The sequence below is a fragment of the Palaemon carinicauda genome, chromosome 6 (genome assembly GCF_036898095.1).
Source record: "Palaemon carinicauda isolate YSFRI2023 chromosome 6, ASM3689809v2, whole genome shotgun sequence".
Lineage (NCBI taxonomy): Eukaryota > Metazoa > Arthropoda > Malacostraca > Decapoda > Palaemonidae > Palaemon > Palaemon carinicauda.
In genome coordinates this window covers 168292625-168316776 of record NC_090730.1, presented here as the reverse complement: position 1 = coordinate 168316776, position 24152 = coordinate 168292625, and the positions used below count along the sequence as shown (strand labels likewise).

The 24152-nt window shown below is 37.7% G+C and overlaps 1 protein-coding gene across 1 annotated transcript in view; it reads right to left on the bottom strand.

Annotated features, from left to right (window-relative positions):
• Positions 1-947: 947 nt before the first annotated feature.
• LOC137642810 (phytanoyl-CoA dioxygenase domain-containing protein 1-like) overlaps positions 948-24152 on the bottom strand; it is a 23234-nt gene continuing 29 nt past the window's right edge. Inside the window, exons 1-8 of the mRNA XM_068375687.1 lie at positions 24132-24152; positions 18325-18402; positions 16904-17050; positions 16275-16361; positions 13261-13438; positions 11966-12107; positions 1957-2057; positions 948-1470 (exon numbers count right to left, since the gene is read on the bottom strand). The exon at positions 24132-24152 is cut by the window's right edge and continues 29 nt beyond it. Of these exons, the coding sequence (XP_068231788.1) occupies positions 1289-1470; positions 1957-2057; positions 11966-12107; positions 13261-13438; positions 16275-16361; positions 16904-17050; positions 18325-18381 (894 nt within the window). The 5' untranslated portion in view covers positions 18382-18402; positions 24132-24152 and the 3' untranslated portion in view covers positions 948-1288. The remainder of the gene's footprint in view (positions 1471-1956; positions 2058-11965; positions 12108-13260; positions 13439-16274; positions 16362-16903; positions 17051-18324; positions 18403-24131) is intronic.

The following is a 24152-nucleotide window of genomic DNA, read 5'->3' as shown; positions in this document are numbered from 1 at the left end:
TCTTGAAATATTTTTGGGTTGTCTGGAAGGCTAAGAAGCCTTTCGCATCCTACTTGATTTGGCGGGTGGTCAAAGTCATTTCTTGAGAAGCGCCTAGATTAGAGGTTTTGATGAGGACCTTTAGTATGGGTTGCAACTCTTCATACTTCAGCTCCTAGGAGTCGCTCAGCATCCTATGAGGATCGCGAGGCTCAGTAAGGAAGACGTACTTAAAAAGGCAGAGTAATTGTTCAAGTCGTCTTCCTTACCAGGTACTTATTTATTTTATGCTTGTTATTTTGAATAACTGCTAAAATGAAATATGGAATACTTAGCTCATAATGTCAACTTGTTATGCTGGTCTCTACCCACCCCCCTGGGTGTGAATCAGCTATATGATCATCGGGTAAGTTTGATATTGAAAAATGTTATTTTCCTTAGTAAAATAAATTTTTGAATATACTTACCCGATGATCATAAATTAAAGGGCCCACCCTTCCTCCCCAATAGAGAACCAGTGGGACAGAGGAGAAAATTGGTTCGTTGTTGACATAGAGTACTTGAGTACCTACTTGACAGATGGCGCTGTTGATGTACACCCCACCTGTATAGCGATCGCTGGCGTATTCCTCCCGTAGATTTTGTCTGTCGGACAGCAGGGATGCAGCTATATGATCATCGGGTAAGTATATTCAAAAATTTATTTTACTAAGGAAAATAACATTTTGCCAAGTAGACTGCTGACTGACTCGTTCCATCCTCAGCTACAGTTATTTCCATCACAAAATAACCCTTTTCACTCCTAGATCACCTGATAGCTAATTTATTGTATATCTGGTGGGTATTGTCATATCTTATACTTACTTTTCCTAAATGTACAGCACTGTATCTTGTCAAGTCAATTTGGTGTGATTGGCGGCCTTAGAATCTTCTGTCAACCAGATTCTCCTACCTAAGTAATGACTCAGTTTATGGGAGAGATTTATTTCATTTATAAAAAAATATTCCAAACACATTTTTAAGTAGTTTTACATTTCCTAAATACCTACTCGTTTTACTGGGAGTGCCTCCGACCCACTCACTCAATGAATCTAGTATAAATCATCAGCTTTGTTTAGTCCGAGTGGTGGATTATAAGATAATGAAAATAGCACTCCCTAAATCAGTGATATGTATGAGTATGACATAAATTGCTTCTATTTCAAGAATTTTTTTAACTGTTAGGCTGGTCATAATGCACTGAAATATCTGAAATGGTTTAATTTTTTTAGGCAAAGATTTTATGCTATAATGAAATTTCCTAGGTTTGTTAAGGGCTGTTTTCATAAAGACCTGTAAATGGCATTTCAGGAGTGGGTTGTAACCAGTTTCGTGGGTCCCATGCAGTGTTATGTCGCTCAATTACATGGAAGGTGTATATATGACGGGATTTCGAAGACGTATTTTTAGCACTCTTGTGATCAACTTGCCCATTTATCAGCACAAGGGTTCCTGAAAGAAAATTGATCACTTTATCGTAGGAAGTTGACTCTTCTGAAATCTGTAAATGAATTCTCTATGAAAGATCTTTAGTTATATTACATATTAAAAAGGATTTTTAACTAATAAGTGCGGCTTTTCATAGGATTTAATTTTCCCCTTATAGACTGAATAAGGGTATTTAACAAGAAGGTTCTATACTTAGGAAATGAATATCCTTTACTTAGAGAGAAAGCTACCATAATTAATTATTCTACAGGTTTTATTTGTAACTAAAAGATCCTGATAAATCATCAATAAAGTTAAAAGAATTGAAAGGGCAATGTAAAATTAATAGTAAACACAGCCTGGATAATAAAAAGAGAGTGCAAGCTTCTCTATGGGTGTAGGCCTACAAGGTCAATCAACATTTCTGTTGCAACAGATATATACTGTATTTACACAGGGTAAAATAATATACCGTACTATACTGTATATTATCATCTTGCATTTACTTACCTTTACTCACGGGCAATGGTAAATATTTTGATTCATCATGTTGGTCACTTGGGCCATTAAAAATGAGGAGGTCTCCATTTTTATCAGGGTTACGAATGAACCTGAAAAAAATTAAATCTGACAAAATTTCTTAGAAGTACAGTAGCATTTAAAAGTAATTTTAGTTGCAATATAGCAATGAGAGAATACATGCTAAATACTCTACAACTCATCTCTGGTCAGTGTGAGGTCTATTGAACTCTGTACCTGCATACATACAGTCATGTATCAAAAGGCTGTCAGTTATTCAAGAAGGGCTTGAAAGTAGTTACTGTAGGTGACAAAAAAATAGTTTCAAATATTCTCTTAAGGAACAAAATTGTTGAACGATTTGGGCTAATATATAATATTCAAGGTTACACAAGTCCCATTTGATTCAACATGATACTGTACACATTAAAATCAAAAGTCAGTGTTTACAATACAGCACAGTAGTCCTAATATTCAAGGTTACACAAGTCCCATTTGATTCAACATGGTACTGTACACATTAAAATTAAAAGTCAGTGTTTACAATACAGCACAGTACAATCCTTATGAGTTATCCTGCTTGCTTATGGTAAGGAAGGATGATACCACCTATGTACAACAGCTGAAGAGAATTGGCAGCTTTCATTACTGGAACTCGGGAAAACATCCTTAGGAAACACTGGTTTCAGAAAGCAATGCACATTAATCCCAAAAAGGTCAAATGCTAACAACTTCTATCCTTACGAGATCATCCTTAAGGGATAATGCCAAACCTCCTTTGAGCTACTCCAACTTTGTAAAATAACATCAATATAAATGTTTGGGAAGAAATTCCCCATGGATAATGAGCCTTTAGAAATAGTTGGTTAAAGAAGATTCAGTGCTGGGAGTGAGAAGTAGCGAGGCATATTAGACAACAAATTGCTAGCACACCGTGAATGGCAATGCTTAATGAATGCATAGCATTAATAGCATAGGGAGGGTGTAAGAAATGATAAGCACAAAAAAAAAAAACTAAAGTGTGTATCCATTTCCTGACAGCAAGATGTAGATCCCCTTAGACTAAAGAGAGATGAGAAGCCGAGTTTTCAGTATTTAGGAATTTGTTCTTTTATTTTCTTTTAAGGTAAAGTATTAAAAGGAATTCCCAGAAGATTAAAGAAACATGGAACAGAAGTAGCAATTGTTAGGTGTCTGAGGAGCACGAGTATTCGAGGAAAAGGCTTGGAAGAGTGTTTCAACATGAGGCCGAAGTGAGCTCAGGGTTTTGGTATAGTCTTTCCTGGTTGTTTCCTGAACTGACAGCAAGTTTCCTTTGTGCTTCAAACTGTTAACTTGATCAGCGATCATTGAAACATATTTTCCATAAGTACCGTGAAGAAAACACTCTCTTCGCAACGGTCCTTTAAATCACAGTATTTACCAAGATCATGATCTGGAAAAATTTTGCAGTATTTAGGAATTTGTTCTTTTATTTTCTTTTAAGGTAAGGTATTAAAAGGAATTCCCAGAAGATTAAAGAAACATGAAACAGAAGTAGCAATTGTAGGAGAGTGTAATTAGGTGTCTGAGGAGCACGAGTATTCGAGGAAAAGGCTTGGAAGAGTGTTTCAACATGAGGTAGGAGTGAGCTCAGGGTTTTGGTATAGTCTTTCCTGGTTTTTTCCTGAACTGACAGCAAGTTTCCTTTGTGCTTTAAACTTTTAACTTGATGAGCAACCATTGAAACATACTTTCCATGAGAAGTACCATGAGGGAAACGCACTCTTCACAGCAGGTATTTAAATCACAGTATTGACCTAGGCATGATACCCAAGGAGAATACGGATCATGATCTAGAAAAATTCCCTTGCACATCCAGGCAGTAATTGCTAGAAAAACCACGGGAATACATCTTAATGCACAGTTATAAGCAAACAATCTTGAGGGGTGTGATCACTACCGATACAACCGAGAAATTGAAGAGACAAGGACATTGGCATATCAATTACCACTTGCTCCTAAAATATTCCTTCTTTTACCAAGGGAATGTATTTATTGAAGGGAAAGAAAATGGGAATTTTTTTTTTTTTTTTTTTTTAAATTTTAAGGGTAAATGTTGAATAAACCTAGCTTCTGGAGAATCCGCATTACGAACATATGGTAAGAAATTTTATTATTAAAATTCTGTTTATTCCTCAACTTGATTTATTTTTTTTTCACCTATTCTGCCTTATGCTTTATGCAATTTTGAATCTCGCTGAATGGAGACTGACATTATCCCATTTTTTTTATAAGCTGGTATTGCTTCAATATTATGACGTCACCGATGAATTGTTTTGTAAAAAAAAAATTATTATTAATATTCATTATTATTAATAATAATAAAAAAAATAATTTTTTAAAATAATAATAGTAATAATAATAACAATAATAATACAGTAATAATAATAATAATAATAATAATTATTATTATCAATAAAGGGATTTTGACGTAGGAAAAATCTATTTCTGGGCGAGGGACCTGTGCCGCCCAGTGAATAAGCTCCTATTAGCACTTATTCTTAGGTAATTTACTGCTAAATATACCAGAGAAAAAATGTAAAGGAGGTCCCGCACTATTTAGATTCATCCACGACAAAGACCCCAATAGAGGAGAGCCGTTCAACCTCACTCGGCACCACCAACTCTGCATCCGCTCAGAACCCAACTCCTTAGCACCCAAAGTTTGGGGACTCCAAGGGAGAGGAGCTGGGAGGGTTCACTGGGCGGCACAGGTCCCTCGCCCAGAAATAGATTTTTCCTACGTCAAAATCCCTTTTCTGGGCTTGAACCTGTGCCGGCCAGTGAATATATACAAGAGAAATGTCACCAAACTTGCAAAATAAAGGAAAAAACATAAACATAAGGGAAATACAAGTTACTTTAATCAGAGATGAGTGCCAAAAACAGCTATAAGGGTATCTTAAAAAGAACATAAATCCACTTGGTAGAACAATTGACAAAAAAGGTAAGGTATAATAATGCCGTGAGTGATGATATATACAGATACTCAGGAGTCAAAAATTTACAAATATAGTAATAGTAATCAGGTGCGAAACCAACGAATACAAATAGGGTATAAATGAGGCAGGTAAGGGGGAGAGATAAAATGACAAGGAATTAACATGTGAGTTACCTGGGGGTAACTACGCTCCCTGCAGCTACTGTAGGAAATTTAAGGGCTTCCAAATGTTTAAGATAGTGTTTCTTGAACACTGACGGTGACTTCCACCCTGTATACCTGGAAAGATCCGTAAAATTCATGTGGTGAAAAAAGTTCACCGAAGTAGCAACCGCTCTGATATCATGTGCAAGAGGAAAAGAGTCAGGGCTAGCTTGTTTAATAAAATACAAAATTTGTTGCCTGATCCCTTTAATGGTAATGGTACCGCCTTGTTCTCTAACGAATAGAGGCCCGGAGGAGTTAGAGGAGGTCCGGGATAAATAAGACTTAAGAGTAGTAACAGGGCACAGAGACGGATCTTGCGTGAGGGGAACAATTTTCCAGGAGGACCATCTGTTCTGAGGGTCTTCGTTCTTAGCTAAAAAGAATTTGTTAGGTGAAAGAAGGACCTCTCCCGAAGGAAGGAACTCAATATGACCCGGGTCTCTTGACAAAGCTGCCAGTTCAGAAATTCTTGCCCCGGAAGCCAAACTCACCAGGAAAAGTGTTTTCCTGAGAAGGGGAATGTAATCACAAGAACTGTTAATGGTATCAGAAGCCAATTTGAGTACATCATTAAGGAACCAGGTAACCGGGGTAGGACGAGTAACCGGTTTCAGTCTGGCACAGGCTTTCGGAATTGAAGCTAACAAAGAGTCGGTTAAGTCTATGTTAAAACCCACTAGGAAGATCTTTTTCAAGGCAGATTTAATAGTGGTGATAGTATTGGCTGCCAGACCTGATTCTAATAAAGTTCTAAAGAAAGTGACTGTAAGGTTCAAGTTCATACAGTGTACGTCTGAGTCTATCAAAAATTTAGCCAACTTTTTAACCGCAGAATCATATTGGCGGATGGTGGAATCCCGTTTATCTGATTCTAGGAACAGGGTGTTTTGAGGATCGATATTGGCACCATGCATGGCCGCAAACTTCATGAAGTCCATAAAGTTAGGGCGCTCTGAATGTTTGAGAAAGCGTACACAACGCGTGTTTGTACTATCTGAGACAGAACCGGATTGGGTATCGGGTGAGGATGTAGTCTCAACTCTCGCAGGAGAGGGTACCAATTGCTCTTGGGCCAGTTGGGTGCGACCAAGGCTACTCGTCCCTTGAAGGATCTCAGTTTGTCTAGGACTTTCAGTAAAAGATTCACCGGGGGAAAGAGATAAATCCTTTCCCAGATGTCCCAATTCTGTGACATGGCGTCTGTGGCGTAGGCCAGAGGGTCTAGATTGGGAGCCACATATACTCTCAATTTGTGGTTGGACTCCGTGGCGAAGAGGTCCACTTGGAGACCCGGAACCCGAGAGAGAATCCACCGGAATGACTTTAGATCGAGTGACCATTCCGATTCTAGAGGGGAGGTCCGGGACAAGGCGTCTGCAACTACGTTCCGGACTCCCGCCAGGTGGACAGCTGAAAGATGCCAACGGTTCGAGGCTGCTAGGGAGAATATGGCTACTAGAACATGGTTCAGAGGCCCTGATTTTGATCCGCCTCTGTTGAGGCAGCGGACCACCACTTCGCTGTCGAGAACCAGACGAAGGTGTTGTCTCTTGGATGGAGCGAGACGTTTCAGGGTTAGAAGAACTGCCATGGCCTCCAGCACATTGATGTGAAATTGGCGGAATAAGGGAGACCAAAGACCTTGAACTTTCCTGAGCTGAGAATAGCCTCCCCAACCTGATAGGGATGCGTCCGTGTGAATGATTAACTTCGGAGGCGGAAATCGAAGGGGAACTGACTTTGACGGATTGTTGGCCCTTGTCCAAGGTAGAAGTCTTTCCCGGAGAATGGGAGGAAGGCGGACTTTCCTGTCCCGGAGCTTCCAGTTCGCCCTCGAACGCCAGACACGATTGATATCTTTCAATTTTGCTTTCAGAAGTAGATCCGTCACTGAAGCAAATTGAAGGGACCCTAGGATCCTCTCTTGGAGTCGTCTGGAACTTACTTTGTCTTTGAGAAAGCGTTTGGTGTTCATTGCAATCTCTAACCTCTTGGGTTTGGGAAGACACAGAGTGTGAGATATAAGAGGCCGAGCCATTGGAACTTTGATTTCGGAAGAAGACGGGACTTCTTGAAGTTGATCTGGAAGCCTAGAGATTGAAGGTATTGGATGACTCTGTGAGTGGCTTTTAGGCAATTTTGGGAGGTGTCTGACCAAATGAGCCAGTCGTCCAGATAGGCTACTACTTGAATCCCTTGATTTCCGAGTTCCTGAACAGCAACTTCTGCTAACTTTGTGAAGATCCTTGGGGCGATGTTGAGCCCGAAAGGCATCACCTTGAAGGAGTAATTTTTGTTTCCTAGGCGGAAGCCTAGATACGGACGGAAGTGTCTCGCTATCGGGACGTGATAATAGGCGTCTGTAAGATCGATAGAGGTGGTGACGGCCCCACGGGGAAGTAAGGTCCGCACCTGCGAGACGGTAAGCATTCGAAACTTGTCGCATTGAATGGACAAGTTGAGAAGGGATAGGTCTAGAATCACTCTTCTCTTGTCCGAATCCTTCTTCGGGACACTGAACAGCCGACCCTGAAACTTCAGGTGTTTCGTTTCTTGTATGGCGTTCTTTTGTAACAGGTCCTGGACAAATTCGACTAGGTCCGGAGTGGAATGCTGATGAAATCTGTTCGGTGGAGGAGGTCCTTGAATCCAACTCCACCCCAGTCCCTTGGAGATGATACTGAAAGCCCAGGGACTGAACCTCCATTTGTTGCGGAAGGCATAAAGCCTCCCCCCTACCCGCTGCACCTCAGTATTGGCTTGAGGAGTTGCCTCCACGTCCGCCTCGGAAGTTCTTTCCCTTGCGAAAGAATCTACCTCTACCTCTGTTCTGGAATGAACCACGGTGGTAGCCTTTACCTCTGTTATAACCCTGGGAAGAGCCTTGAGCCTCATAAGATTGGTTAAAGGCTGGAGAGGTGGTGGAGGCACCGGGAAGCTGGCTCTTAGGGAGCAGAACGGTGACATAGTCGTCCGAGGAAGGAGCCTGAGAGGTGGAAGGCTGTGCAGGAACAGCAGGAGATGGAGGAAGAGGCTGCCGGAAAACGGACGAGCTACTTTGCTGTTGCCGGAACTGAGTGGAGGTATACGGGCGGAGCCTCTTCCTACCCCGGGCTTGGTAACTAGCGGGATCATATTTCCGCTTAGGAGTCAAACCCCAACGGGCTTTAAGGCTCTGATTAACTCTAGTAGCCTCTGCCAAGACTTCCTCCACAAGATCCTCAGGGAAAAGATTTGGACCCCAACAAGAGGACCGGATAAGTTTATTCGGCTCGTGCCTAATAGTCGCCTCAGCCAGGACGTGTTTGCGGCACCTACGTTTAGCAAGAGCAAAGTCATATAAGTCAAAATATAACGACTGCAAAGTAGCCTTATTGAGAGACTTAAAGATACTCTCAGTATCATAAGTTAAGGCTATCGACTCCGTAGACGTGGCCAAGTTCAAAGTTCGACCAACACGTAGGCGGGAATCATACTCCTGTTTAATAAGGGATTCCGGGAGACGGGGAAGCCGTTCACTAAACATTACTGACGCAAAGTCCGCTGTTAGCTTGCCAGAAGTAAAGGTGGTATGGACATTGTCCCAACACTCATTACCTGAAGGAAGAAGGAGGGAGATCGGATCTACCTCTCGGATGGGAGGCAAGGGCTTCTCCTCCAGAGCATATTGAAAAGCAAGCTCTGCAATCTTATTGACGCATGGAGTCACGGTATTCTTGTCCATTAAGAACATTGTGAAAGAACTTTTATGAGGCGTCAACATGGTATTGGTGCAACCTATATCATTCAGAAACCTAGCCCAAACAGATTGGGCTTGTTCCTTTGGGAAAATGACGGTCTCTTTGGGGACCTTATCCAGCCGAACCAGAGCTTCCTCGGTAAGCCTGGCATAACCATGAAATGGAAATGCGAGACCAGGAGGAAAGAATTCAAAATCCTCTAGTGGAAGAGTACCAAGACCTTCCAACGTTAACATCCCGTCTGAGAATGGGGAATGAAGAGCCATGCGCCAAGGGTTATTCTTGGTAAACGGCGGAAGCTTAGAGGCATCCGGGATGAGAGAGCTTTGAACTCGCTCCGGAGCACCATGCTCTAATGCCCCAAGTCTCTGACCAATGTTAGAGAACATCGTGTCCATCTTGGCCTGCATTTCCGACACAATCTTAGATTGCATCTCCGACACAATGCGAAGCATGGCTGATTCGGAAAGGCCCGGGTTAGGAGCAGAAGTGGCGGATTGTACTCCCGGGTCGTGAGACTTAGAGGAGGAGCCGGAAGCCTTAGATGACGGGTTTGTATTTGATTTGGAACTATGGGAAGCCTTGTGGGGCTTACGAGCTTTTGGCAAAGTTCTAGATATAGACTTATCTTTGGGGGGAACCGGGTGTGATCGGTGAGACGAATCGCGGTCCTCAGAAAAACCATGGAAAGAAGAGAGATCAGATGAAGAAGAAAGAGCGGGGCTGAGGATAGGAATCTCAGCGCCGGTAACACCTGCCTCACTTACCACCCTACCTGCATCCGGATCATCCAACAACATAGGTTCCACATCCAAGTTCAAGGAGGCAACATTGTCTTCCAGATCTCCGGGGGCATCCAACGGATCTTGTTCCTGGTCGATGAATCCCGCAATAGTGGCATCAATGTCGGCAATGATGGGTGCCGCAACATGCCTAGCCACAGCGGCTGAAGACTTGGCATTAGGGTAGATCATAGCACAGTAGTCTTCAGATAGGACGTAAGGCTGTTTCGATTTCACGTTTCGGGCAAATCCCCCAACCCACACTTTCAGTGTGGCCCGAGCCGCAGTCTTCTGCTCCGGGGATGCCTGAAATAATAGTGGGAATTACAGAAAGGAAGATTCCCGGAGGTCCTTCAAGACCATAGAAATCTTACTAAATAGTGTATGTATACCAAATAAGGGTAAAATAATTAGAAAGACAACATAGCCAACGGGACTCACCGAATCAGATCCAAGGGTGGTGATGAGGTCAAAACAGACCATACAATTATCAGGGTGCCAGACTACGATGTCTTCCAGCTGAACTCCGCAGAGGGCGTGAGACCTACACACAGTATGGCCACAAGGCTGGTGAAGAACAGCCGCACAGGCCGTCGTCTGACAATGCACCATCTATAAAAAGAATAGTATATGAGAAACTGTAATTCTCTTAAGTAGGGGCGGGTCCGGAGGACCCGGGACTAAACATAAGTCTAACTTAAGACTACAGCTTAACTGTAATACTCTTAAGTAGGGGCGGGTCTGGAGGACCCGGGCCTAAACATAAGTCTAACTTAAGACTAGAGTATAACTATCCATTCCGGTCGAGCCGGGATCATAAAGAAGGATGCAACAAAGAATTAAGACACATGGTGTCTGATTTCCCGGAGCGAGGTTAAGCCCCGGACCGGGAAATAAAAGTACATCCATAAACTAATACATATAGGAACTCCGGGATAGTGATCTGTCATATATAATCATAGTAACTGTTATAAATTAAGAGGGGGCGGAACCGTAGATAAGAACCACCAACAGAACCCGGAGGGTTTCGTATAACATAATAAAAGTGTGATAGGTGAATATAAAATAGGGTGCACCGGGATCCTACTCTGTTGACCGGTGGCCAACCCGTCTAGACAGAGACGAAACCGCCGGGACACCCGGAGGACAAAGTCCATAAACACTGAACTACCCCCTCTAAAAGGAGGGAAGGCAACGGTCCCCTAGGGGAGGGGGGAGAGAAGCCTAGCCACCAACCTAGCGAGAGGGGGAGCTTGGGGGAGGATCACGTGATACGGAGCAGCAGGGCTACCAACTGACGATCCCCAAACACTACCAAAACAGAACATACGGAGTAATAAGCACAAATATTCATTATAAAAGTAATAGCGTTGAAAAATATATAAATATACACATAAAAAATTAGGGCAAGGCATGCGAAATAATGAATAAATCCCGAAGGACAACATCCTGATGGCTTAAATAATAAAAATTGCCGCCCAGTAACGAAGGTCGGCAAGCCATCTACGATACGTAATCTGATATCGGCCCTAAATATGAACCACAAGGTTTCTAAACGCTAAATAATGAATATCCACAATAAAACATATAAAAATTTAAACTAATAATAAAAATAATACACTTAGTAACACCGCGAGTGAAACTAAAAGCTCTCAAAACAGGAGTACCAACCGTAAACGGAATCGAGCAAGACCGAGATGATCGAAGAGAATAAACTCCTATAATTTAAATATTAAACGGTCTAGATTGCTCAAAACACAGCAAAACATAGCTTGGTACTTAACTTAGACGGTGTCTCCTGGGAAACCGAAGTAGAAGCCATAATCCACGAAAAATAAGGCAAAAACACGAGAGCACAAACAAGCGGGTTACCACACAGGCGTGCTAAAAAGGAGTTGGGTTCTGAGCGGATGCAGAGTTGGTGGTGCCGAGTGAGGTTGAATGGCTCTCCTCTATTGGGGTCTTTGTCGTGGATGAATCTAAATAGTGGGGGACCTCTGGATTATACGCCCAATTCTATACCGACACCAATAGGTGAGCGAGCTAGTTAACCTAGCACTCCTTTACATTTTTTCTCTGGTATATTTAGCAGTAAATTACCTAAGAATAAGTGCTAATAGGAGCTTATTCACTGGCCGGCACAGGTTCAAGCCCAGAAATTATCTTTTTGTCCTATTCTGCCTTATGTTTTCTTACAGTTTCTTTAATACATGAATTCTTTTTCTGCTCTTCTTATACAATGTCACATATTCATAATTTTATAAGTTGTCTTTTCAAAAATTGCTTACCTGCGTTCAGTGGGGGTTCTATGGGATCCGGGGCTGTACCATAGGCAACCATTTTCTAGAGTTACATCCTCCAGTGCAAACCAGAAACCTATGCAGCTTTGAGGTTTGGTTGACAGGAAAGTACAGTCTTTGTGAGGTAACACTGAAATATGAAATGATTTGTATGTTCAATTATTTATTTTTAAAAATGAAACCATTTTATAGGAAATATTTAAAGGTGTACAATACAATAATTAAAACAAATGTAAACTAAAAACGGTATATTGCTAGGCAACCTTATCTTCATTGAACTGTACTGATTTGTATGATATTTTTACTTAATAAGAGATAAGTTGATTTAGAGAATATTAACCTCTTTTTAACATATTAAAATACCTGGTATTGTCATTCAAATATATACAATTGTTAGCAGCCCAACACTACTGTATTCTTTAATGATGTGAAGATACTGAACAGACGGGAAGTTTCATCAAAAACAAAACTTGGTCATTGCAAAGTGAGCGAGTTCATGACTTCTCTCGTTATCAAAATAAGCCCTGCTTTTTTAAACAAAATCTTAGAAAAGTCATGAACCCCAAGAAGGCAGAATGAATTATCTAAGAAAACTGAATAAAGGACTGAATGGTGGCATACATTTAAGGAGCTCTTGAAAACAATGTCCTGATCAGTATAGATTGAACAAAGAGTAGAAGTGAAGGTAAACCAAGTTGACAGTAGAAAAACTAAGTCAGTGATTAAACACGAAACCAAATACTCGACTCTATAAAGAATGGCGTATGGGGATCCACCCTTGAAATGAGAAAAATAATCCATACAAAAACTGTCAAGTTTATTATAAATCTGCAAGAGATGTTCGGAAAAGTAAAATAATCATCCAAAGAGCAGATTCACCTACTTTTGAGGCAGATAGCCAAACACAGAGTGAATTTTTGTAAAGTTACTACTATTTATTTAGATGCATAAAACATTAATCAATGAAAGGTTCAATTATCAAATTCCAAACTTTACTAAGGAAGTACCGTAATGTACACAGATTATGTAGGGAGAAAGGAAGAAAATTTTCCCTCAATGTCTGCCATATCCAGAGACGAGCTACTATCAAGTTACAAATAATTAGTATTAAAGAATAAGTGGGATTAAAAGCAAGTTTCCAAAGAGTTAAAAAGCAAGAATAAAATTTACTGCAATTTGTTAATTTATCAAATATTGTAAATCTAACCTACGTTCCTATTTTGATAATTACATAATTACAGTACGTTCAACAATTCTAGTACTGTATACTGTATAGCCATTACCTTCTCCACCAATGCCTGGTTGCTTGAAGATATACATTGATTGTACAACAGCTGGAGATATGAAACCCAACTGCCTCGCTGTTGCCTTCATTTTGTCAGAGAATGACACACTCCTAAACTCAGGTACTAGCCAGTGTAAGGCATGCCCAATTTTGTTCAAAGCTCCATGTTTCTCCACCTGCAAGAGAGGTGGTTTTTTTCAGAAAGGTAATTCTATGAGGAAATTCCAGTATAAGTAGCAATTCACATTTATTCCAATAACTAACCATTTTCAGTCTATACCTAAAAAAACTGATGATCAACATATCATTACTGTAATCAATTGCAAATTGGTATTACAAAATATGATAAATTTTGAATAACTCATCTATTTGCTACTACTAAATATTATCTAAACTTGTAATTAATTAGTAGTGAATAAAACAAAGTTTAAGAGTACTGTATACTGTACAGTATTTAGAACAAGATGTATGGACTCAATTACTGATACTTTTAAGGATATACTGTACAGCTATACTGTAATTCTGTATTTTTCATAGCAATGGAATACTAGACTAAGGAAGAGAAAATGTATTTATAATACCATCCTGTCACTTCATTATTAGGAAGCCACTGAGTGAACTAAATGCCAAACAATGATATATATCATCTATATGTCTATATTTGTGTCCAAAAACATTCCCAGGCTCACCACTCTTCTCTAACAGATAAGAGGTAGTCTTCACATCACATTTTCACTGTTTCATGTGCCTTCAGTTTGCTCTCTTCACATTACTGTGACTATTTCTAATTACAGTGTTTATTTACTTATCTTTTCCATTAATCCTTATGTTATCAACCAGAGTATGGGAACAAAACAAGGACAGGAGTGGTTATATGTGGAATTCAGTGATAGTGGACAATTTTTCACAGAACTCGACACATCAATATCATATCTTATTGCGCGAACATCGTGTCCACTGCATAGCGGCCTGATTACATTCGTAGAGGTGCAAATCTGTATAGATTGGCCCCTATTCACACCCACGAAGTACGTGGTCCATTACGACCACATGGACACTCAGCAGAAGAGGCGAGACCCCACTTATGAAGATTGTCTCCCGTCTTTTCAACTCTAGCTCTCGACAGATATAAAGTGACAACAGCTCTACTCCTGTGATGATCAGACATGATCCTCATTGGTCAAGAGATCTTCCTGTACTTCCTGTCCCTTATTATTTTCCACCAGTGATGTGTCTTGGCAGTAAATCCTTCAATTTCCCTATGGAGGAAGAAGTGGAGACAACAGTCATCCCTAATGTGAGTTTAAGAATGGAGGACAACGGAACCAGTAAGGGATATGATGCACGTATAGCAGCCCTTCATAACAGCCATTAGAGTTTGTGAATAATTTAATACTTCCAAAAACTCTAGGCATTGAATAACAAGGAGTAATGCATGTTGTAAAGGAAGGGGATTAGGCGGTTGTAGGAAAGATCACCTGAGTCCTAAAGTTGCATTTCTATGGGTCCCAAGGTGACACAAAGATGGAGACTAACCACCAGTCTCACCTCAGTGAATAAAGTTGGGCAGAAAGCCCCTTTCACGGTGGAGAAAAGCACTCGTCAGTGTAGTGCTACAATAGGAAGGGGGGCTTCCTAGCATCCTACCTCACAAGAATGCTTATTTTCATGTCCAATTACAGAATTGTCACTCAGATTAAAATAAATCTTGAGTTGTCTTGACAACTTGCTAGAGATGGTGGTAACAGCAGTAAATTTAAAACAGAATTTGACTAATTTGTCCAGTTTGTTAAAGCTGAAGCAACTGTGACCTGAAATGAGGTGCCTGATCAGGAATTGCTAAAACTTGACTTGTAAACTTGGACTACTTTGATAAAACTAGATCAAGGATGAAAGTTTTCTGATCCTAGTCTCTGTTGGCAAACTAGTTCATCCTCTAATGATGATTATGGCCTGACATGTGGCTTTTGTCATGTAACAAAAGAGCCTGTAATCTTCAACTTACTTCTTTTCCAGGGCCATGCAAGAAGTGGTATGTCTTTATATTATTATTGTACGATCTAGTAAGGTTACATTCCACTTTGGTTGTCAAAGGGCCTGTTATTTTCACTTGATTTCATGGAGAAGACTTAAGCAACGATGCTTCACTATTCTCTCCCTGACATAGACCACACAATATTGAAGATCTGCCCTTTCCAATAAAAGCTATTACACCTTGATAAGGATCATTCAAGAATGGTACCACCAGAGAAAGAAAGATGGTAAAGTCACTAAAAACATGGTCTTCTATTGGCTAAGATTAATACTTTTGAGAGCCTACAGTCACATGTCACATGGAAAAGCAGAATAGGCAAGAGTGTAATTCCATAAAGTCAGAGCCATCTTTACTTCTTTGGCTCTGGTTATGCCAGTTTATTATAACTTCTCACTTAAGGGATTTCAGATATAAATGATTAGACTCCTTTTTTGTTTGAACCAGTAACTGCATCAGGCTACGTATTACCCTTGGGGAGATGTTTGCGACTTTATATTCCAATTCTCTATAACCCATAAGCATTCTTCATTTATGGTATATTCAGAAGATGTAAACTTCTAGAGTTATTGTTTAATCTCGCATAGTATATTATAAAGAGATTGGTTGAAAAACTATGGGTTCAAGGCCAGTTATGTTTAAACTTACAAGATTACAGTGGGTTCGGACTTTCACTAGCCTCAAGTGCTCCTCTGTAGCATTCAATCATATGCAAACACTATAGTGTATTCAACATCTTGGCCTCCCTCCTAAAAAGCATTTTCAAGTCTGTGTAACTGTATAATAAACACAATGAAATAAACTGCTCATATGTCATGTTTTTTTTTTTCCATTCAAAACCATTATTTATATAGTGACCCCTTTATCCTCCCCTAAACTTTTGATGCCTACTTTCCAATGTATAAAAAGGGAGGAAAGAGATTGATACGTATCTTTCTTTTTTGACTTACTGAACAAGCTTTTTTGTGGGAAAACTTTACCTTTAGATTTCCTTCTTCATCCAATGCTTCCGCTTCAAAGAAAAACCGAACCTTGTCACCGCTGTCAAGAAAATATCTGCTTTTTGCCTGTGAGGAAAAAATGAAATAAAAAAACTTGCTAGAGTTACTTCTTCAGAATTTTCTAAAGAAACTGAAGCAGTTTTATCTTGTAATCATAGGAAAATGGGTTAAGTGAAGTTTTCTTTGGTATATCGGTGGAATATAACATGTTTTATGTTGAACAGGCTTACATAAGTCCTTTTATAGTTTATATATGAAATATCTGCTTTAATGATGTTAATGTTTTAAAAATATTTTACTTTAATTTTCATTACTTCTTATATGGTTTATTTATTTCCTTATTTCCTTTCCTCACTGGGCTATTTTTCCCTGTTGGAGCCCTTGGGCTTATGGCATCTTACTTTTCCAACTAGGGTTGTAGCTTAGCTAATAATAATAATAATAATAATAATAATAATAATAATAATAATAATAATAATAATAATAATAATAAATCAGGAATTTGGAAATCTAATTCTACCAAAATACACACAAATATCATAATGTCAATAAAGGAAACCTTTATTACTTGAATTATCAACTTGCATAATTAAAGTATGTGGTATTACCTGTTCTTGGCCTACGGTTGAGAAAGAAGTGGGTGTGTGGACTTGGGGATTCATTTCATCAACTAGTTTGTAACAAGCAGATTGAAGAGACTCTACTTCCTCCTCTGTTAAGAAGTTGGGAATGGCAACGCTACCTTCATTCTGAAACTATTTAAACCATCAACCAGTTTCTTTATCATGTTACTTTCTCTGCACATAAATAATACTGTATATGGAAGAACATGGTTATATCCTGTGCCACTCAAGCAAGATTAGTACTTGAAGGAAGAGTTATAAGGCCCGTTGACATAATAAAATAATTTTAGTAATTAAAATAATAATTAACAATTAAAATCAAATAATTAAATTTATCAAAATAATTAAACTAATAATAATAATTAAAATACCCCCGTTAAAACAATTAAAATAATAATAAGATTAATTATCAAGATTAGTACTTGAAGGAAGAGAGATATCAGACTCATTTACATAAGAATTAAATAATTAAAATCATTATAATCAAAATAATAATAATTAAATCTTATAAAAGAATTAAATTAATAATGATTAAAATATCATAGTTAAAACAATTAAAATAATAATAAGAATAATTATCAAGATTAGTACTTGAAGGAAGAGATATATCAGACTCGTTTACATAATTTAATAATTAAAATTATCATAATAAAAATAATAATAATTGAAATAATATTCAAGAGCCGTGTCATCAACAGCCATTGCCTGGCCCTCCCTGGTCCTGGCTTGGGTGGAGAGGAGGGTTGGTACTTATATGTATATAAGGTTATTCTATAGGGAATTGTCCCGCTTGCTAGGGCAATATCACTGTCCATTGTCTCTGCCATTCATGAGCGGCCTTTAAACCTTTAAATTGTAAATTTCTATGACTATTAAAAAGTATATAGATTACTAATGAATGAGAGAGGCAAGGAACAGTGAAAATACTCTAGGAGGACAACACCCTGGGGACTTACAGTATTCTTATGGGAATATTTGCTCCAACATACGATTGTTTTAACATACGAAGCAGTTTCTGGAACGAATTAAGATCGTATGTAGAGGTTCCACTGTACTATATTTACATATGATCTGTGCCCAAGATCCTTCTCCATCCATAGGACCAGGGAGGGCCAGGCAATGGCTACTGATGACTCAGCTGGAAGACCTATAGGCTCCCCAAAACCTACCATCCTCAGCTCATAAGGATGGCGAATTTGCAGACACTACAAGAAACTACAGTGGTTGAGCTGGTCTCGAACCCCAGTCCAGTAGATTGCCAGGCGGGTTTATTTCCAGTAATTTACCACCAAAAAATTCAATCTAAATAACTGAGTATTTAAAATGTATTGAAAGTATAAAAAAATATTTAAAATGGCCTCAATTAAAAGGAAGTGTTAATGACTTGACATATGCAGTAAACTTACTTTTTGCAGCTGTTCGGCTGACAAAACAGAAGGAGTCTGATCTTTCATTAAGCCCATGGCTGCTCAGTTTTTTGTTATCTGAAAAGTTATAAGAAAATAAGATTTAGTTGTCTTACAGGCTGTGACATGATATCATTAAGTGATTACTATTATTATTTTTGGGCTCAGGCCATGTCGTCCTGATGGAAATTCCTTCATAGTAGCTTCCTAGGTTTAGTTAAATATAACCTAGGAAGCTACTATGAAGGAACTTCCATCAGGACGACATGGCTACCTCACCCAAAAATAGATTTTTCACTTCGCTCAAAATCCGTTTATTACTAGCTAAGCTACAACCCTAATTGGAAAAGCAAGAAGCTATAAGCCCCAGGGAATACAGAATAATCATAGTCACCACTCAGCGAGCATAAAATATGAATCACGTCATGAAAGGAAAAATAAAGAAAAATTGATTGGACCTAAAATACAATATCATCCTCATTTTACTGACATTGCCAATGACATGGACATATGTACCAATCAAATTCTTAGTTTTTTCCTTTCATGGCCTGAAAATACATATACACATGCACACACACACAAGCAATAATACCTCAAATATCTCTATAATGATGACGATATTTTCCAAGTTTCCTTGTCAATAATGGCATTTTTCCCCTTATAAATACAGATATATGGAAAGTGCAGTTTCTTTTCGCCAAGAAACAGTATGACATCTTTATAAGCTGTTGGATAATTTGACTGTTCAAATTTAGCCTATATTCTATGAGAAGGTCAGATGCCCAAAACATCTGATAATTAGGGGACTACTGTGTGTGTGTGTGTATATATATATATATATATATATATATATATATATATATATATATATATATATATACAGTATATATATATATATATATATATATATATATATAGTATATATATATATATATATATATATATATATATATACAGTATATATATATATATATATATATATATATATATATATATATATATATATATATATATATATATATATATATATATATATATATATATATATATACAGTATATATATATATATATATATATATATATATATATATATATATATATATATATATATATATATATACAGTATATATATATATATATATATATATATATATATATATATATATATATATATATATATATATACAGTATATATATATATATATATATATATATATATATACAGTATATATATATATATATATATATATATATATATACATACAGTATATATATATATATATATATATATATATATATATATATAATAATAATAATAAAATAATCAGTAACTGGGAGTGCTTCCAGAGAGGAGAAACACAAGTCAATGTTACATAAATCATAAACCTCTGTACAATAACACTTCCAAGGCATTAGTTATTTCATCATCAACTGTAACTAATCCACTGCAGGACAAAGGCATCAGACATGTCCTTCCACTCACGTCTGTTTATGGTCTATCTATGACAGTCTATACAGTATACACACACACACACACACACACATATATATATAAACACACACACCAACCATTCACCTATAATGGTTTACAATCTAAAACCTTTTTTTTGCTACGATTTTAATGAAAGAAAAGGTACAAATGATATTAAATATTAAATATTCAAAACAAATGATCACACCCATCTTCCTCATTCTACGTAACACAAACAAGGAAATAAATAAACGATATTATTATTATTATTATTATTATTATCCAAGCTACAACCCTAGTAGGAAGAGCAAGACGCTATAAGCCCAAGGGCTCCAACAGGAAAAAACAGCCCAGTGAGGAAAGGAAACAAGGAAATAAATAAACAATATTATTATCATTATTATTACTATCCAAGCTACAACCCTACAAGCCCAAGCGGCTCCAACAGGGAAAAACAGCCCAACGAGGAAAGGAAATAAGGAAATAAATAAACGATATTAGCACTACAGTATTATTATTATTAATATTATTATTATTATTAGCTAAGCTACAGCCCTAGTTGGAAAAGCAAGACGCTACAAGTCCAAGGACTCCAATGGGGGAAAATAGCCCAGTGAGGAAAGGAAACAAGGATATAAATAAACGATATTAATATTGTCATTACTAGCCAAGCTACAACCCTAATTGGGAAAGATAGACGCTACAAGCCCAAGGACAGCAACGGGGAAAAACAGCCCAGTGAGGAAAGGGAACAAGGAAATAAATAAACGACATAACCAATAAAAAATAAAATAAAACATTTTAAAAACAATAACAACACCAAAACAGAGATTCGATATATAAACTATAAAAGGAGTTATGTAAGCCCGTTCAACATAAAAAAATTAGCTGTGAGTTACAACTTTTGAAGTACTGTATCCACAAAAACAAGCATCTCCCAGACATACTGTAAGTGGTACCCGGTTTGACTACTGATTAAGGCCAGCTTATCTTACTTGAATTAGATACAGATAATATTACACGACCGGTACTGAGATTTTATAACTCGCATGTCTGATAACGTGTATTGTATACTCGTTGGGAAAATTTGTGGCTAATTTCCAGGTGTTTTGGTTTGGAGTTCGTCTTCAGGCGGGTTTACACGACCGAACGCGGTTCGACAGACAAGTGTTCGATCGTGTGAATGGGGTATTTGGTTGTCGAACACGTTCGCCGAACGGTTCGAAGAAAGTCTGTTCTCGCCTGACTTTTGTGGGCGGGGCTTCATAGTCCACAAACCTTATGCATTTGTGGCTGACTCCAACTCTTCGAACCGTTTGACAAGCAGGTTCGACAACCGGGTTAGATGAACCGTTCGACCGTGTAAACCCCAGTAAGGACTACTTTCCTACTCTTAGGCCCATCGCGCAGGATTATTTTTCATCTTAGTCTGTTTTTTTTTTTTTTTTTTTTTTGGGGGGGGGGGGGTAGAGAGGTTAACATCACTACAGATAAAGTAGCCTGTATGGAACTTCCCTGCCTAGTGACCCGCTTGCCTGGGGTTCGAGACCAGCTCAAGCTCGATAGTTTCTTGTAGTGTCTGCAACCTCACCATCCATGTGAGTTAAGGATGGGGCGTTTGGGAGGAGCATATATATCTAGATGCTGAGTCATCAGCAGCCATTGCCTGGCCCTCCTTAGTACTAGCTTGGGTGGAGAGGAGGCTTGGGTATTTAGCGTATCACACAACTTATGGCATTTCTATTATCAAATCCATATTATCGCAGTACTTGAGGGAATAAATAAAAATCTTCAGCTTCTTGAAAACCTTAATATCTTGTCTTTCGGATGTCTAGTGCTAGTGGAAGCTTGTTGTAGAGTTGTTCTAGAGTCTCTAAACCTGACAAGATCGTGGTGTGTGGAGCTCTAGACTCGAAAGACAAGTAGGCCTAATCTTATACCAGGGAAATTAAATCTTATTGTCTAGTTCCTTGCTATTAGTAATACAATCTTTTAAGCGTACATAACACACAGGTGGCGGAGGGAGGAAGAAGGAGTAGTTGTACTTAAACTTATATCATAGACGAAGCTCTTGATAAGATAATGAAAATTCGGGGACAATGAACCCATGATATGTAAAGATGAGAGAGCAAGTTATACTTGAAGCAGATTTGATATGGTATTTATAAACAAAATGCTGTTTCTATATTTACAAATCTTAGTCTTTATTCAAAACTACGTCCACGCAAATGGTTTTCAAAAGATTCCAAAATAAGTCTTGGCACTTATTATCATTATTACTTGCTAAGCTACAACCCTAGTTGGAAAAGCAGGATGCTATAAGCCCAGGGGTTCCAACAGGAAAAATAGCTCAGTGAGGAAAGGAAACAAAGAAAAAGAAAATATTTTAAGAACAATAAGAAGATTAAAATAAAGATCTCCTATATATACAATGGCTTCCGACAAGCAAATATTTGCGACTAGAAATAGATAAAATAGCCTAATGGAAACATCCATGCTTGCTAATCTGCTGGACTGGGGTTCGAGACACGCCCAATTTCAATAGTTTCTTGCAGTGTCTGCAACCTCACCATCCTTGTGAGCTAGGGATGGAGTAGCCTATATGTCTACCGGCTCAGTTAACAGCAGCCATAGCCCGGCCCTCCCTGGTCCTAGCTTGTGTGGAGTGTAAGCTTGGGCGTTGATCTTATGTACATATGGTCAGTCTCTAGGGCATTGTCACTGTCCCTTGCCCCTGCCATTCACGAGCGACCTTTAAACCTTTAAGTGTTCAATGTATGGATGGATGGACCAACACAAACATGAGGACAAGCATAATTCAGTAATGAAGGTAACTGAATGGAATTCTGCCTGGCTGAGGTTTGGACACTTTCATCTCCATGCTATCCACTACGGATTGATGATGGCACGAGACTTCAGTCTAATCGGTCACAGCAAACCAACCTAGTATGGACGGTCATCACTAGTACAGCTAGCTGGCTGATCATGCGATACACAAACCCTATCACCACGTCAAAGTATTTCCTTTCAGACAATTATATATATATATATATATATATATATATATATATATAATATATATATATATATATATACATACATATATAATATATGTATATAATATATATATATATATATATATATATATATATATATATATATATAAATATAAATATATATAATATATATATATACATATATAACATATATACATACATATAATATATATACATATATAATATATATACATATATAATATATATATATATATATATATATATATATATATATATATATATATATATATATATATATATATATATATATATATATATACATATATACGGTATATATATATATATATATATATATATATATATATATATATGCTTCTATGTATGTATGTAATTATATTAAAATCACGGTTATAAAAGTAGCCTATGGTCTTGCGTGAACCAACTTTCTATCCTGAAAACTAAATAGTTTTTTAAACTCTCTTCCATCGTCTAGGAGTCCAAAGTATGACACGAAGTAACAACCATCTAGATTTTCAAATGAAATAATTACACAATCTCCTGAAGATTATTTCTACTTTCAGTTTATATCTTCAGATGAGACAGGAACTTAAACTCCGACAACTTTAACTTAATTTCTAATCTCTCACTTCCTTAAAGTACGAGTTTAGTTCCTCAAAGGTGACAAAATGCAGAAATCTAAAATTATGTAGCCTACTACTTTCTAAAATGAGTTTTTTTTAGTTGATATAAATTTATGATATATTTATTTTAATGTTGTTGCTGTTCTTAAATATTTTATTCTAGTTGTTCATTACTTCTCTTGTAGTTTATTTGTTTCATTATTTCCTTCCCTCACTGGGCTATTTTTCCCTGTTGGAGCCCTTGGGCTTAGAGCATCCTGCTTATCCAAAAGCTTAGCTAATAATAATAATAATTCCTTTCCTCACTAGGCTATTTTTCTCTGTTGGAGCCCTAGGGCTTATAGATGGACAACTACTGTTGTAGCTTAGCAAATAATTATAATTAATAATAATAATAATACTAATAAATATAATAATCATTCCTTTCCTCACTGGACTATTTTCCCTGTTGGAGCCTCTGGGCTTATAGCAGGACAACTAGCCAAGCTTGTAATAATAATAATAATAATAATAATAATAATAATAACAACAACACCACAATACAATAATCAAAAACATAAAGCCACTCTTGCTAAAAGAAGTAAGAACGACAGACTATGTTTTAGTGCTTTGAAATCAAACTGAAGTTTCAAGTCACTAAAATTAAAAAAAAAAAAAGACCACATAAGCAGTACTTACATTCTCTATTATCACTCCAAG